This window comes from Phascolarctos cinereus, unplaced genomic scaffold (assembly GCF_003287225.1).
Source record: "Phascolarctos cinereus isolate Bilbo 61053 unplaced genomic scaffold, phaCin_HiC Scaffold_4;HRSCAF=312, whole genome shotgun sequence".
NCBI classification, from domain to species: domain Eukaryota; kingdom Metazoa; phylum Chordata; class Mammalia; order Diprotodontia; family Phascolarctidae; genus Phascolarctos; species Phascolarctos cinereus.
This window is the reverse complement of record NW_027555847.1, coordinates 491,881,228-491,899,618: the sequence shown is the minus strand read 5'-3', so window position 1 is coordinate 491,899,618 and position 18,391 is coordinate 491,881,228. Positions and strand designations below refer to the sequence as shown.

General features: G+C 37.1%; 1 protein-coding gene across 3 annotated transcripts in view; it reads right to left on the bottom strand.

Moving 5' to 3' along the window:
* The window catches only part of TRAPPC8 (trafficking protein particle complex subunit 8), a 135,566-nt gene that overhangs the window by 16,200 nt on the left and 100,975 nt on the right, over nt 1-18,391 (bottom strand). For all 3 annotated transcript variants that reach the window (XM_020992550.2, XM_020992551.2, XM_078153445.1), the window contains 3 exons: nt 8,962-9,058; nt 5,673-5,741; nt 5,528-5,586 (listed from right to left, as the gene is read on the bottom strand). In XM_020992550.2, coding sequence (XP_020848209.1) covers nt 5,528-5,586; nt 5,673-5,741; nt 8,962-9,058 — 225 coding nt within the window. The remainder of the gene's footprint in view (nt 1-5,527; nt 5,587-5,672; nt 5,742-8,961; nt 9,059-18,391) is intronic.

The window sequence follows — 18,391 nt, the reverse complement described above, 5'->3', positions numbered from 1 at the left end:
GGGCAAGTCACTTAATCTCTGCCTCAATTCCCTAAACTGTAAGATGGGGGTAATAACAGCATCTATCTCCTAGGGTTATTATGAGATCAAATGAAAAAATGTTTGTAAAGTGCTTAGCACAGTGCCTGGCACATAGGTACTTAGTAAATGATAGTTTCCTTCATTTCTTCCTCCTTCCCATTTACCAGGGCAGGGCTCTGAAGCTATAGAAACAAAAATTATCTACGTGCCACCTGGAACAACCAGAAGAAAGCCAGTACAGAGGTAATCAGATGGAAATGGGTAATAAGAGAGATGAGATACATAATGGTAAGGAATTAGAGAGTAGACTGAGGGAGGAAGAATGAAAATAATGGCTAGGGAACTTATGATAAGCCACAATTATATGAACTCTAATATCCGAATTGAAATTCAACAAACATTTATTTATTCATTCATTCATTCATTCATTTATTTATTGGCAATTGGGGTTAAATGACTTGCCCAGGGCCACACAGCTACTAAGTATTAAGTGTTTGGTCTGAGGTCAAATTTGAACTCAGATCCTCCTGACTCGAGGGCCAGTACTCTATCCACTGCGCCACCTCGCTGCCCTTCAACAAAAACTTATTAAGCACTTATCATGTACACAGCATTGTACTAGAGATTGAAGAAAGTTCAGGCAAGGGCAGTCGGTTTCTTTTGGGGGGCTTACAGTACAAGAATAAGACACACAAAGGTAACTATGATATACAATAAAATATAATAAGTACACCTGAAGTACAAAGCAAAGTGTATATGAGGTTTAGGTTTCAGTTAGTTAATAATATTTATTAAGCATCTACTACATGCCAGGCAATGTGCTAAGAACCGAGGATACAAAGACAGTCTATGCTCTCAAAGAGCTCACAGTCTAATGGAGGAGACAACAAGTATGTACAAACAAGATATGTCCAAGGTAAATGGAGATATCAACAGAACGAAGGAACTAGCCTGAAGGATGAAAGGGGATCAGAAAGGGATTCTCACAGAGGATAGGATTTTAGCTGGGACTTAAAGGAAGCCAGAAAAGACAGGAGGCAGAGATGGAGAGGGAGAGTATTCCAGGCATGGCAAATACCCAGTGAAAATGCCTGGAGACTAGAGATAGTTTCCTGTGTGAATAACAGCACAGCAACAACACCAGTGTCGCTGGAGTGCAAGAAGGTTAGTAAGAACTATAGGAATCAGAGGATTCACAGAGGCAGCCACATGTGAATAGGGCCTTGAAGGACAGGCTGAAATTTAACAACTGAAGTACAAAGGACAGAAGCACTGAAGTACAGGGTTTATTCAGGGGTGAAAGAGTAGTATAGGTAACTTGGAAAGGAAAATGTGTGTTAATATTATATGAAATAAAAGTGAAAAAGTATAGTATCATCATCAGGCAAAGGAGTTTGAACTTTTACTTAAGAGGCCATGGAGAACCACTGAAAAGTTTGAGTTGAGGAGTCATCATATTAACGCATAAGGAACATTATTCTGAAAGCAGTAAGAAAGCCAGAGCAGAGGGAAATCAGGAGAAAGTACAGATAAACCTACCAAGGTGAACTTCTGGGACTTATACAGATACAATTACAAAATTAACTGAAGGGATTTTTTTTTCTCTGTGAGGCAATTGGGGTTAAGTGACTTGCTCAGAGTCACACAGGTAGTAAGTGTTATGCATCTGAGGCTGGATTTGAACTCAGGTCCTCCTGACTTCAGGGTCAGTGCTCTATCCACTGCACCAATTAGCTGCCCCTAATTGAATGGATTTTCATGGTTCATGATTGAAGCTTGAGCTGTACACACACACACCCCTCCACCTAAATTAATTTGCAAAGTAATACGAGGCCAAAGAACCAGTCAAATAATAACATTCATTTGGAAGAACAAAAGGTGTAGAATCTCAAGAAAAATAACCAAAAATAATAAGAATAAAGGGATATAGCATGAACAGTTCTCAAACTATATTGCAAAGCTATAATCATCAAAACTATTTGGAACTAGTTACAAAATAAAAAGTAGATCAGTGGAACAGACTAAATAAGTAATACTCAGAAGCAATCAAACTCAGTAGCCTAGTGTTTGATAAACCTAAGTACACAAACTACAAGGGGAAGAAGTTCCTATTCAAAAACAAATACTAGGAAAACCAGTTTTACAAAAAAAATCAATTAAAAAAACATTAGAGGAGAATGGAGATTTGTTAGAGTAAGCTTTCTTACCAAACAAGGAATAAAAGGGATCATAAAAGTTAAATGAGACCATTTAAATTACATGAAATACAAAAGCTTTTATACAAGCAAAATCAATGCAGTTAGAAGAGAAACTGAGGAAAAAAATTTGTATCAAAAAATATATAAGAACAAGTGCCAGTACTCAAGAGATAAGTGTTCAAATATATGAATAAAGAGTTTTCAGAAGAAGAAAGGCAAATGATCAACAACCGCATAAAAATGCTCCAAATCGCTACTAAAATAAGAAATGCAAATATAATACTACCCTGAGGCTTCACTTCATACCCTGAAAATTAACAAGGGTGATAGAAAATGGAGATTAATGTGGGAGGAGCTGTGAGGAGACAAGCACAATAAAACACTGGTAGCAAAGCTATCAATTGGTTAAACTATTCTGGAAAGCAATTTGGAATTGTGCAAGAAAAAGTCACTGAACTATTTAAACACTTTGACCTAATTATCCCAGTACTAGAAATATACACAAAAGAGATCAAAGACAGAAAGGACTAACATAAACCAAACCATTAAGCATGATGTAGTAATAGAAGCAACATGGCAGAGTATATAAAGGCAGTGTGACAAGATGGATAGAGCCAGCCTCCAAACCAGGAGGATTTTGATTTAAGTCCCACTTCTTACACTTACTGGCTATGTGACACTGGGGCAAGTCACTTAACCTCTCAAATGTTCTAGGCAACTCCCTAAAACTAAGCTGCAGAGGAAGTGTTGACCTACATTGGCAGAAATGAGTTTTCATAGCTGGGAGGTCTCTAAAATCCATGGAATCACAGGCTTAGTTCCTATACTCTATTCAGAGCAGCACTTTTTTATAGTAGCAAAAAACTAAAAACAAGGTATTATTGATTGACAAAGGGCTGAACAAACTATGGTTTATCAATGTAATGGAAACCTACTGTGCCATAAGAAATTACAAATATAAGGAATTCAGAGAAACATAGCAATACTTCTGTGAACTAATAAAGAGTGATATAAGCAAAATCAGAATGATATAGAGTGACTACAAAAACATAGACAAAAACATTAAAGGCAGCCAAATTCAGAATTTTAGTGACCTCTAACCTGAAAAATATGAATCTCTATTGCAAGGTACTATGGGAGCAGGATGGTAGTACCATTGATAAATACAGGGAAGTCAAAGAGGAAGCATATTTAGAGAGGATGATAATAAATTCAATTTTGGCTGTATTAAATTAGTGATGCTGGTAGTACATCCTGGTGGAGGTGTGTCCTATAGGCAGTTGGAGATACAGATTTGGAACTCAGGAGGCCAGGCCTGGACATAGAGATTTAAGAGTCATTAGTGGAGGCCAAGGCAGTGCCAACTCACCAAGAAAGGAAGTCATCAAAAGGAGGAAGATAGACATGGACAGAATGTTGGAGACCATGCATCTTAAAGGGTCAGGAAGAAGATTATCCAGCAAAGTTGACAGAGAAGTAGTTAGAAAATTTGGGGGGGGGGGATTAGGAGGAAAACTCAGGAAGTGTGTCTCTGAAGCCAAGAAAAAAAATTTTCCAGTAGGAAAGGGTGGCAAAATATCAAACGATGAAGAGAAGAAAAGAAGGATAAGGACTAGAAAAGAGAATGTTGTTTTTGGTAACTATGTGGTCTTTGGTAACTTCTAGTAAATGAAATAGTTTCGTTTCATGATTTCTAGGAATAATCAGAGAATAGGGAGAAAAGAAATTAGATCTTAGGGGTTACCGTAAAACAAGAATTAACAGGATTGACAAAGTGGGAATTTAGAAGTAAGAAAGACCTAAGTGCAACATTAAAGAAATCACTCATACTCTAACACATATTTAGAATTACAGCAGAACTTAATACATACATACATACATATTGATTGTGACTAATAATCATCTAAATAGGTAAAAAGCCAGTGTCTGGGGTAACTCAGATGATCTATTCACCTTTGTTTTAGTTCCATTCCCAGCTCAGGACTGTTGTCTACTACCAACCAACTCTGTTATTCTTACTTCCATTTCTAAGCCATTTAACAGGAAGAATGCTTTCTCCCGGAACATGTATATTTTTTGCATGTATATGTTAAAGTTTTCCCACTTTTTTTTTAATTCCCCAAAGAAAATTTTTTAGATTATGAGGATTCAATCCTAGCAAAATTAAGTTCATTAAGTTCTTCTCACATAGGATAATAAAGTCAATAGTCAATATAACAACTGACCCCCGATGACAAACTAATGGGACAGTATAGCAAATTAGTCTGTTGTTAGGTTTAATTATATCATTGCATGAACCTCAAAATTAAAATTTCTAAAAAGTATTTTACTATTTAAAACAATCTTATAATCAATTTTAATATCTTATATATTAAAAAGTGAAATGACATTATACATGCATTTAAACATGAACAAAACTATTTTTTCCTCTGACTATACTTGTTTTGTACTAGTTAGTCACAGTGATTTAAAAATTACAAAATTTCTAATAATGCCTTCCTGTTTAAAGGCCAGGATACACAAAGTCAAGTATTATTGTTTTAAAAACCTAGGCATATGAACTACTGAAAAGATGTTCTTCAATAGTTTACAACAATCCTCCAAAACTCATGGAAACCACACCTACATTTTGCACAGTTCTTTTCTTTGTTTTTCAGGCTGCTTGGAAAGTAGAGAAATGTATGGTGTTGATTTAATTAGTTAAATTAGTTAATAACTAATGATTCTATTAGTTCTCTATTTTCCAATCCTCTTATTTTGCATACAGGGTGTATACAGTGCAGTTTTAAGCTGTTAAAGATATAAACCACACGAAGACTTTTGGGATACCCTATATAAGGAAAGTCAGGTTTAAGTTTTCCTGTGCTGCCTTCTTGTTTAGCTATTTTGTTGTTTCGTAACAGGAAATGTAATCATGGTCCCAATTCTTCAGAATGGTCTGAAGCTTCAGACCAAAGTCCTCCTCAATATTCTACATTAGAAGCATTTCACCATTTCCACTTTTCTTGTGGTCATAACCCCATTAGTTCATGTAAGCTAATTCATACCAAATGGATGAGATGTTATTTTTTGTTATCCATCCATTTACAATTACTCAAATGGAAAGGGATGTGGGAGAGGGAAAGGTGTAGAGAAGTTTGTAGGGAAGGGAAGTTTCTGAAAAATCAAATGATGATAGGGTATTTGAACTCCAAACAGCAAAGAAATCAATGCACTAAATAAATAGCTTGCCTAGGCCAGAATAACAAAGTATATTTTGACAATGACTGTTTTAAAGTCAAATAATTCTATATTGTTACTTTACTTACCTGCTCATTGCCAAAGATGATGTCTGCAAATGTGTATTTTTCTGATGACTGTGCAGCAGCTGAAGAATAGAAGACAAATATCATCTCAGAGCCATGAATATAAAGCCTCATTTGAAAAATGTGCCACTAAGTAAAATTAACTTACCTTCAAAATTTTTACATCTTACTGCCTTAAAGCACAACTTTCCCTTCTCTCTACTAGCAAGTTTTGAATCTAGAAGACAAAGGAAATTTTTTTTTCAAAGGTATATATATCAGCTTTGCTAAAAAAAGAAATACAACAATCTCTTTTTGGTAAAAGTCTATTTTAGTATTCAGATGTCTTTGGCTGAACTGGAACATGAGTCATTCTTTTTTTTGCAGTTTTTTTTTTCTTTTTAGGCAGTTGGGGTTAAGTGACTTGCCCAGGGTCACACAGCTAGTAAGTGTCAAGTGTTTGGTCTGAGGCTGGATTTGAACTCAGGTCCTCCTGACTTCAGGGCTGGTGCTCTATCCACTGCGCCACCTAGCTTCCCCTTGGAACACGAGTCATTTAAAAAATATTTAATTCTTAAAACATTATCTCTTTGGTGCCAGGCCATGAAAAATCATTTAAGGAAGGACTTTAATATTCAAGAATTAAAAGTCTGAAAACCAAACTTTTTAACTGAATCAATAGTTACATATAGTAGAGAGACCCAGAGAAAAAGGGTGACAAAAAAATCCTTTTATGGGAACAATAAACTCTGAAATGAAAGGGTGACAGAATAATTTATTTCTACTTCTCATATTAGGCAATACACGCAATTTACACAGATAGTGTGGGAATTCAGAGGCTATTCTAATCTAAGCAATCTTGCTTGCTCAATGTAATTCAGCATTCATTAGCTACTCACTGCACAGTACTATCAGCAAGGTACTAAAGGGACAAAATTCAGACACTACCCACACAGCCCTCACAAAACTGACAAGTCTATTAGAGGGAGACAGATAAGCAGCTGCAACAGAAAATACTATATAAGCGTAGAACAGCAGAAAAATAAAATGTGATGTAAAGTTAAATTGGGAGAAGGGTCATTATTACCACTTGGTGGGATTGATAATGGAAGTATGTAAAAGAAATATAGGTAGAAATTAAAAATATTCAAAGAATTTTAAATAGTATAAGCAAAGGCAGAGACAGGAAAACACAGGATGCACTCAGCAGATAAAAAAATCATTCACACATTTTGATTGGACACCAAGTACATGGAGGGGAACAGTATGAAATTTGACAATGGGACCCCAGGTGAATAGTGGCACTTCTGATAGAGAATAGTGGCACTTCTGATAGAGCTAGCAAGGTAAAAAAGAGAAACAAGCTTTGGTAAAAGTTAAATACATACAATTTTATACATATATATTTGAATTTAAGTTTCTGGTAAAACACCAAAACAGTGACCGCCTACAATGAATTGGAAATGCAGGCATACAATTCAGGAGTGACATCCAGATTAGAAAGATTTTAGAATCTCTTGCATAGAGATGATTAATTAATTAGGTGAAACCATAAGTATGGGGGAGGCGGGGTAGGTCCATGTATAGCCAAACTACTGAAGACATGGAGCTCATCTTAAAAGTGTCAGAAAAAAAAATGAGGAATTAATGAAAAAGAGAAAGAAGAAAGGGTTAGGGAGGCTGAAAGAGAATCAAAAATACCGATTTCAAAATTTTAAAAGCCAAGGGAGGAAAGTAGATTTAGGAGGCAACAGAAAACATTCTCCAATGACTGAATGTGTATTCAAAACTCCCAACTTGAATTCTTCACCTTCTCCACTTTAACTCTAAACTTTCTCCCTAACTTGAGTGGAAGGCAGTATCCTCCCAGGCGCTTGGGTTCCAAACTATCATCTTTGACTTTTTTCCTCCTTCAAACCAAAGAGCTGCTATCTCTATCTCTTATAGCTATTCTACTCTCTTGACTCATACAGCCACCAGTCTAGCTCATCCTCTTACTGCTGATCTGGACTATTGTTATAGTCTCCTAATTGGTCCCCTAACCATCAGTCTTCATTTTTACCAACCTAGCCTTCAAATAGCTGCCAAAGTGATCCCAAACAAAATTTTCCTGTCGTTCTCCACTTCCTAAAACTCCAGTGGTTTCCTATTGCCTACAGGATACAACACTAACTTCCAAGCTAGGCACTTAAGGCTCTCCACAACTTGGCTGCAACCTACCTAATAGGCTCATTTCTTATTGCCTCACTTCACAAATTCTACGTTCCAATCTAAGTAGTTGTACCTTCACATCCACAGATCTGCACAACTCCGGCAAATCTTTCTCATTTCCTGAATTATCTTCCATTCTCATCTCTACACGTCAAAATCTTCTTCCTACAAGGCTGAGCTCAAATTCCACCTTCATTAGGAGGATTCCCTGATTTTTGTGGACACCCAATCTCACAGCTAAGATATTCTGTCCCTTAATTTTTCCTAGTGCACTTTGCCTGACTTTTCCTTTATCCCAATCACATGTTATCTTGTCTTACACTTGTTGTACACATGTTATGCACACTCCCCACCCCCAGGCCATAGTCTCAGAGGGTGGGGACCAGGCCATTTTTCATTCTCCATCTTCCAGAACCATGATGAGCTTTGCATATAACAGGCATTTAATGAATGGCTGCTGAATTTATTACAATGAACCAAAATAAGATCACTGGTTTTAGTAATTAAATTCTTCTTTTTTTTAAAGTGAGGCAATTGGGGTTAAGTGACTTGCCCAGAGTCACAAGGCTAGGAAGTATTATGTGTCTGAGGACAGATTTGAACTCAGGTCCTCCTGAGTCCAGGGCCAGTGCTCTATCCACTGCATCACCTAGTAACTAAATTCTTCATGCTACACAAAGGTTCTGGTTCTATTTGAACTCTGGGACCAAGTAATTTTGTTTGAGGCTCCCTGCACCCATCATTAATAGTGAGAACACAAAGTCTGGTTTGAATTGCATTACTTCATAGTAGTTGGCCTGCTCTGTAGTCCCTGGAAAGACACCTCCATTATAGCATAAAACTTTTCCCTACCCAATCCCCACCTCCACCTGTACACTATCCAGGGGTGTCAGGTCAGAGAAAAGGGCTACCATATTTCCCTAAATGCACCCACAGCCAAAATCAATGTCAAGCTCCAGTTAGAGCAACAGAAGGAGGAGTCAGGAAGGCAATGAGAAAACAGCACATATAAAGTAAAAGGAAAGCTACAAGTTAGAGAAATGAGGGAAATGGAAAAAATATGTGAAAAGTAGGGAAGTAAGAGAGAATCTAGACAAAATAAAGGTGAGGGATTAGGGACATTTGCAGTCATTTATTCCCCATAAAAGTATGACTTAATCCTTTATAAAACGATAAATTCTTAGGATTCTAAAAAAAAGAATCAGGAAAAATGAATGAATTTACCATAAAGGAAAAAAATTACAAACCTTTGTTTTCAGAGAGATTGACAGATTTCTGTAACTTCCAATGCTTGCTATTACTTGAAACTTGCACTATATGAAATTCCTTAACACCTGCTTCACTCTGTCAAAAAAAAAAAAGAGGGAAGATGTAGTCATTCAGAATCAGGGTATCAAATTGTAGTATTTGGTTCTGAACAAAAATACTGAGATACTGGTTGATGAATAGGTGGCTCTTCTTGCCCAGACCAATTGACTGTATTTGTACAATCCAACTGCTTTTTCTCAATTCTCATCCTTCTTGATCTCTCTGTAATATTTGACACTATTAACAGCCTTCTCCTCTTACTAGTTACTCTTGACATTCTGGGTTTCCATGAACTACCCTCTTCTGGTTCTCCTCCTGCCTCTCTAGGTTCACTGGATTAAATTATCAGCTCTAATGCAGATGACTCCTAGATAAAATATATCCAGCCAAAGTTTCTTTCCTGAGCATGTGCCCTGCATCATTAACTGTCTGTTGGGCATTTTAAACTGAATGTCCAGTAGGTATTTCAAACTCAACATGTCCAAAATACATTCCTGAAGACATCCTGGACTTTTTATTCTCCTTCATCCCCCATATTCAATAAGTGGTCACATGCTTTCTACTGTCCTGCATTCTATTAGGGAGCATAATATGCATGCAGATAAATAAATACAAAGTAACTTTAAAAGGCAGAACATATTACCTTTTACCTTTCTAACTGGGAGGATCAGAAAAAGGAGGTAGCATTGGAGCTGGTCTTTGAAATAAACTAGGGGTTCTAAAAGGCAAAGATGAGGTGAGGAAATGTGGAAAGCAAGTCTATGCAAAGGCAGAGAGGTGGTAGATAGAATGCCATAGATGTGGAAAAGGGAAAGGAATAAGCACTTATTGTCTACTATGGGCCAAGTACTTGTGCTAAATACTTTCCAACAATTCTTTTCAACCAAAAATAGGTGCTATTATTATCTCCATTTTAGCGGTGAGGAAATTGAGGCAGACAGAAGTTAAGTGACTTTCTCAGAGTAACACAGCTATTAAGTGTCTGATGCTGGATTTGAACTCAGATCTTCCTGACTCCAGGCCCAGCATTCTGCTCTATTCACTTCACCTCCTAGCTTCCTATGTAGAACAGGTAGTAGGCCAATTTATCTTGAATGTAGAGTGCACAAGGGGGAATAACATGAAACAAGATTAGAAAGGCATAGGGCTTTAAACACCAGGCTAAGGATTTTCTATTTTATCCCAGAGGCAGCGGGGTACTACTAAAGGCAGATGAGTAAGAAAGTGAAATAGTTAGAGCTATACTTTAGGAATACTGATGGGGCAGCTGTGTGATGACTGGCTTGGATAGGGGAGAAAACAGTAGCAGAGACCAATCAGAAATCTACTACACTAGTCCAGACAAGAGATAAATAGGGCTGGACCTAGGGTTGCACTGTGCAAATGGAAAGAAGGGGACATATGTAAGAGATATTGCAGAAGCGGAATGATGAGACTTGACAACCAACTGTATGAGGAGGAGAGAAGGACAGGGAAGAACTGAGAATTACACTAAGGTGAGACCAGACGAACGAAAAAAGGAACATTACTGTACTCTCAATAAATAAATCAGGTAGCCTGAAGGAGGTGGATTTTCAGGCATTATAATGAATTCCATTTTAGCCATGTAAGGTTTTAGATGCCAAGAGGATATCCAGGTGGAGATGTTCAGCATTCAGCAGTTGATGGTTATAAGTAAGTCTGGAGAGCTCATTAGAAAAATCAGGCTGGACAGACATCTATCTACTAGAGATGTTAACTGAACCCATGGGAGATGAGATCAACAAAAGAGAGAAAGAGGAGAGAGCCATTATTATTACCAAATGAAATAATATTTATAGAGCACTTAACACAGTGCTCTGGTACATGATAAGCACTATAAAAATTATTTCTCTTCCCTCTCCCTTTTCACGATGACATAAGTTTAAGGAATGCCTAACCAGAGTTTAGATGAGAGACAGATGATGATCTAACAAAGTTCAATGATCGGTGACCAAACAAGCAGAAGGGGAACAAAGTGAGAACAGCTTCATGAAAGCCAAGGAATAAGAAATTATTCAGTAGGAAGAGATGGTCCATGGTGTCAAATGCTACTTGAAGATAAAAGAAAATGAAGACAGAGAAAAGGCCACTACATTTAGTTAAGAGAACACTACTGTTGAAAAAACAAAGGCTCATGTTTTATTTAGAACCAAATTTGCTAGTCACATTTTTTTCCATGCAAATACAAGAAGCCCAAGTAGTCCCAAGAACTTTTGAAAAACAAACTAGATGAAGCAGCTTTAACATACTCTCAAGATTAACAGAGGCATTTATTTCTGGTTAAATAACTATGCATAAATTGCTACAGACCAAGACAGAATTGTTATCTCAAGGATACTTTGTAGTGTCACTATAACAAGACATAGCACATCATTTCAAGGATATTCTGTGACATCAGCAGTTTCAAATTCTGAAGAAATGGTCTTATTTTCCATGCTAACAGTTTTAGTCTCTATTCAATAGTTCTCTTCCAATCTCTACAGCCATATATACAATGAAGACTGACCAAAGTTTGAGGCCTATTCCACATGCTTCAACATTGCAATCTTAGATCAGTTTTAGATGAGTGGGAAGAAATGAATTTCAAATTGTAAGAGGCCAAAAAAGGAGCAGCCAAGGGACAGCTAGGTGGCGCAGTGGATAGAGCATCGGCCCTGAAGTCGGGAGTACCTGGGTTCAAATCTGGCCTCAGACCAATCACTTGACACTTGCTAGCTGTGTGACCCTGGGCAAGTCACTTAACCCCAATTGCCAAAAAAATAAAATTAAAAAAATAAAAAAGCAGCTAACAAGGATGTAGATGATCCTGCCTATGATATTGGCTATAAAAGGCAGAAACGTAAGAAAATGGAGCTTAATGGATGACAGTCAAGGAAGTTAGCATGTTTGCATGTGATAGGGAAGAAGCCAGTGGATGAAGACAGACTGAACATGAGAAAAAGAATGAGGAGGCAAGCTCCCAGAGAAGAAAGGAGGGAATGAGACTAAGAGCACATGATCAAGGATGCACAAAGAGGGGTTAGCCTTGGCAAAGAATGATGATGACCGCATCATTATCCAAGAAAAGAGCAAAGAGGGAACAAACAGGGAGTGAGGAAGAGGAGCTATGCGACATGGAATAGGAGACAAGAGGAGCTCTCCAATAATTGCCTCCTTTTCTCAGTAACATAGAACGCTATTTTCTGTTGAGAGTAATGGGAAAGGACATGCTGTAAGAGGCCAGCTGAAATGCTTGCCTTAGACTTCACCAAAAAATACTGAGGCCATTCATCATGATTTCCCCTTACCCTCTCTTCCTCACACAAATCTTTCTCTATTATTTCTTCCCTTTTTTTTTTAGCCAATTGGGGTTAAGTGACTTGCCCAGGGTCACACGACTAGTAAGTGTCAAGTGTTTGGTCTGAGGCCAGACTTGAATTAGGTCTTCCTGACTTCAGGGCCGGTGCTCTATCCACTGCACCACCTAGCTTCTCCTTATTTCTTCCCTTTTCTCCAGACTCATATGAAAAGGTGGCCCTTCCTGCCAACTTCTCTACATGTATTCCTCAGCAGACTGTCTTAAGTATCATCTCCTCTCTCTTGGCTCTAGCCTTTCCCTATCCTACTGGCACCTTACCTGCTTCTGTAAATGTGCCCATGACTACCTCCTCATCCTTTAAAAATCCTCAATGGTCCTACCATCCATGACAGCAGTCATTCTATATTTCTCCTTTCCTTCATGGCTAAACTCCTTGAGAAAGCCATCGACATTTGGTGCCTTCACTTCCTCTCTTTTCACTCTCTTCTAAACACCCTCCAACCTGGCTTCTGACCTCATCATAAAACTTCTCCATCCAAAATTGTGAATGAGCTCTTAACAGCCAAATATAATGGCCTTGTCTCAATCTTCATCCTTCCTGACTTCTCTGCTGCCTCTGACCCTGCTCTAGGTTTTCAGGATACTGTTCTTTTCTTGTTCTCTTCCTATCTTTCTGACTGTTGTTAAAGAATCTCTTTTGCACAACTATATCTCACACTTCCCCCAACCTCAGACCCTAATGCTCTGTCCTGGGCCTTTTCTTTTCTCTATTATCTCATTTGATTTCAGCAACTTTCATAGGTTCAGTTATTATTTCTATGTAGATGATTTATAGTTCTATACATCTAGTCCTACTCTTTTTTCTGAGCTACAGTCCTATATCACCAACTGACTTTTGGATATCTTGAGATAAATGTCTCATAATCACCTCAAACTTGGAATGCCCCAAACAGAGCTCATTATCTTTCCTCACCCCCCAACCTGCCCCTCCAAGGAATTTCCTCTCACTGTACCCACCAGGCTCCCAACCTTGGTGTCAGCATCAACTCTTCACTCTTATCTATGTATCCAAATTAGTTGCCAAACTTTATTGTTTCAGTCTTCACAACATATTTTCCTTTCTTTTCATATCTATGGCTACCACTATAGATCAGGCCCTCATCACCTTGTCATCTGGACTATTATAAAATCCTTCTTCCTGCACTGTCTCCCCTCATCCAATCCATTCTTCACTAGCTTACCAAGGAGATTTTTCTAAAGCTTAGGTTTGATCATGTCACTCAATAAGTTACAGTGGTTCACTGTTGCCTCCAAAATAAATTATAAAGTCCTTGGCTTGGCATTAAACCTTTATAATATGGTTCCTTCCTATATTTCCAATCTTCTACTTCTCTCCTTTCACTCTACTATTGAGTGACATTGGTCTAAATGCTCTTCCTCAAACACAATATTCCACATGCTTTCTCAGGGTCCTCTATATTGGTGAAGAATAACAACAACAGTAAAGCTAACACTTACATATTACCTACTATATACCTGGCACTGGTCTAAGAGTTTTATATATATCTTCTCATTTGATCCTTGCGACAACCCTGTGAGGTAGGTGCTATTATTATCCCACTTTTGCAGATAAGGAAACTGACCCAAGAACACGCAGCTAGTAAGTGAGGCAGGATTTGAACTCATGTCTTCCTGATTTTGAGTCCACAGGAATGCTCACCCTTATAATCTCTACTTCTTCGTATCTTTCTATCTTCTTTTAAGTCTCAGTTCAAATCTCACCTTCTGCAGGTTTTTCCCAGTTGCTAGCTACTAATGCTTTCTGCTTTGAGATTACTTCAAGTACTTTGTTATGTACATTACTTCAAGTACTTTGTTATTTACATATTATCTTTCTTATTAGAACAGGAACCTCTTATGGACAGTGGCTCTATTTGCCTTTCTTTGTACCCCTAGTGTTTAGCACATGTTTAAAAAAATCCTAATTTACTTAATTTCACTTGAGAGAAAAGAAGAAGGTTTGGAATATTGTTATGAAGAATGTAATGGTCAATTAGAAAAGAATAAAAGGAGTTCTGTGCAGAATTGGAGACCTAGGTGAGAATTTATAACCAATGTGTTGTAAGCCCAGTCAATATAATTTAGTTACTTTCTCCAGGACATAAGTAGAAGTGGAGAAGGATGATTGAGATAAACCAGAATTGGGATTTTGGTAAAGCATGAGTGAGAATAAAAGAAGTAGGCAAATGACTAACGCACAGAAGAAAGCAAATTGTTCAACACATGATTAAGAATATGAAGGTAGGAAAATGAAACTAGAGTAGAATAGGAAGAACAGGAAAGAGTGATGGGACTAGCAATCATGGTAAGGGATGGAGAACAGGTTTAAAAAGGGAACAATATAGATGTTCATCAATTGGAGAATGGCTGAACAAATTGTAGCATATGAATGTAATAGAATATTACTGGACCATAAGAAATGATGACTGACAGTTTCAGAGAAATAGGGAAAGATCTGTATGAACTGATGCAGAATGAAATGTGCAGAACTGGGAGAAAAATTTATATGATGATAACAGTAAGAAGAAGAAAAACAATCTTGAAAGACCTTAGAACTCTGATGAAAGCAGCAAACAATAATAACTCTTTAAAAAGATACTTAATTGAAAAAATTTTTAATACTTCATAACTGAGCTATGGTGATACTACTTAAATTAAATTACAGTTTTAGAGCCATGCAAAACTACCAATGGGTTATTTTATAGAATTATGCAAAATAACAAAACTCATCGAAGAAACAAAAGGTCAAAAATCTTAAAGGAACTGATAAAAAAAAAAGTAAAAATGAAGGGGATAAAAAGCCATTCTTGAAGAGATAAGTGGTCAAAGGAGAAGAAAAATAGTTCTTGAATTACAAACTATTAACAGCCATATGAAAGAATGCTCCAAAGCATTAAAACAAGAGAAATGCAAATCTAAACAACTCTTGAGGATATATTTCATACATAGCAAATTATCAAAGATGACAAAAGATGGGAGTAGTCTATATTGGGGAGATTGTCTAAGGACACACTAATGCACTCTTGATAGAGCTTTGAATTGGTTTAACCATTCTGGAAAGAAACGTGGAATGATTCAAATAGAGTGATTCAAATGTCCTGACATTTTGATCCAGAGATCCCACTGCTAAGCATATACCACAGGGAGGTCAATGACAAAAAGAAAGACTCCTTATATAACAAAGTATTTATAAGAACGTTTTTTTGTAGCATATAAGAATTGGAAACAAGTTGCCTGTCAACTGGGGAATGGCTCAATAAGTTGTGGTACATGAATCTAATGGAATATGACTGTGCTATAAGAAATAATAACACAACGAAAACGGATGAGCATGGAAGACTCAGATGAACTAATGAGAGGAACAAGAAAGAAATTACCTTTCAGCTCACTCTATGGAAAGAAAAATAGTTCATGACCAAACAAGTGATAGAAAGGATCAAAATGGACAACTGGATTATATAACATTTAAAAGTTTTATTACAAATAAAACCAATTCAATATATACAGCAGATTTCTTGATAAAGGTCTGATTTCTTTTTTTTTCTCTTTTCTTTTTTTTTTTTTGGCAATTGGGGTTAAGTGACTTGCCCAGGGTCACACAGCTAGTGTTCAAGTGTTTTGGTCTGAGGACGGATTTGAACTCAGGTCCTCCTGACTTCAGGGTTGGTGCTCTATTCACTGCACCACCTAGCTGCCCCTAAAGGTCTGATTTCTAAGAAACACAAAGAACTGACTTAAATTTATAAGACTAAGATTCATTCCCCAACTGATGAAGGTCAAAGAAATAAACAGGCCATTTTCTAAGGAAGAAACCCAAGTTATCAATAGCCATATAAAAAAAAAAGCTTCAAATCACAAATAGAGAAATGCATATGAAAACAACTATGACGCTTCACCTCATAACCTGTCATACCGACAAAGTTCATCAAAAGAAAAATGACAAACAGCGGAAGCCCTCCACAACCTGACTCCTTCCTACCTTTCCAGCATTCTTATACTCCCACCCCATCCTCCCTTCATATATTCTGCAGGCCTCCTTCCTGTTCCTTGAAGAAGTCACTCCATCTCTTGACTTCAGGCATTTTCAATGTTGTCTCTAATCTCTGGAATTTTCTCTCTCCTCACTACCACCTCCTAGTTTCCTTCAAATCCCAGCTAAAAGCCCACCTTCTTCAAGGAGTCTTTCCTAGTCCCCCTTAATACCAGTGCCTTTCCTATATATATCTTGTTTGTTACATGGTTGTCTACATGTTTGCTTTCCATTAAAGTGAGAGGTGAGAGCAGGGATATTTTTTTATCCTTTTTGGTGTCCTCAGTGCTTCCTATAGTGTCTGTACATGGTAGGCGCTTAATAAATGCTTGGTGAATGACCAGCCACAATTTTAAAGGAGTCATGATGAAATATGCTATCCACCTTTAGATAGAGAGCTGACAGACTGAATGAAAAATAAATTATATTTTCTCTTCTTTTCTCTCTATATCGCTAATATGATAATTTGTTTTGCATAACTACGTATCTGTAATAGGTTTTGTTTTCCTTGCCTTCTGGGGCGGGGCAGGGCAGGGTGCAGGGGGAGGATTTAGAATTGAATATAAAGTAAAATTGAAAAAAAAATGCTTGTTAATTGATTAATCATTTTTCCTGGAGCAGGCCCCTACTAGCAGAAACTCTGCTGATAATACCCCCTCTATCCCTAAAATCTGCAAAAAGCAACATTGACTCAGGCCAGACAGAATGTAGGAAATTGAGGCAAGGGACTAGAATGTGGAACTTCACAGAGCTTAAAGGGAAGGGGACTAGCATCCAATTAAGGCCAGTACTGGCTTCCCAGAAGTCACCTGGGGAAGGGACAAAAGCCAGTAAAAAGCAAAGTAGCCAAAGTGAAAAGAGGCTAAGACAACTAAAGTCCAGCCCTGGAGGTAAACCCACATTCAAAAATGAATGGGGTCAGAAAGTAAATACAAGGGAAATTAAAGAAAAAAAAAATAAAACCACTAAAACCTTGGGAATATGGAAACTTCAAAACCATGAGCACAAGCAGATAAATCAATAGGGAAGATATTAAATTAAAACAGAAAATAAGTATCAAGACTTCGTAAAGATTGGAAATGTCTCTAAATACTTTAAGACACATGAAAGTGAAGGAACTGCTAATGAAACAGTCTTATGGATTCCCAAGAAAGCATGGAACTATTGCAGGATGTTCCAGAATGGTTACTGTTAGAGACAAAACAATTCTGAAAAAAGGATTTGGAATAGAACAAAAATTTTCTAAATTTTCTAAATTTCTAAATTGATGGTAATATTGGTAAAGTGTATGGCTTGCAAAAGAGAAATAATTAGCAGAACAGAAAAACTTAAATCTAAGATGATGAGTTTTTTCTAAAGAAGTGAAAGAAGAACTTGAGAATACAAATACAGTACAGAATAATATGGAAGAAGAGAAGAAGCAAAAAGCAGTAATGCTAAAGCAATATGATTTCTGTACAAGCAAAATAAACTGATCCTGAAAACAAGTTGTGTAGAAGCAAATTATGGATCACAGGCACCTCAGAAGAATATTATGACAAGTTGAAACCTCTGAGTGCTACAATGCAAGAAATAATACAAGAAAAACTATCCAGAACTTCTAAATACAGAAAATAAACTACCAAGAAAAAAAATCCACACATCAGCCCTAGAAAAATAAATAAATGTTTCAAATTCCAAGACAGTGGTGAAATTATGCCATTCCAATAAAAAACAATAAATTTTGCAAAAGAGCAGAAAAGGCCTTCAAATATAAAGGAAAGGAAATTTCAAATAAAGCAGGACTATTCTTCACCCACTAAAACCACAGAAAGGAAGTAATATATGCCCAAAAGCAAAGGAATTGAAGATGCAACTTTTTTTTTTTAGGCTATAGGGGTTAAGTGACTTGCCCAGGGTCACACAGCTAGTAAGTCTCAAGTTTTTCGTCTGAGGCCAGATTTGAACTCAGGTCCTCCTG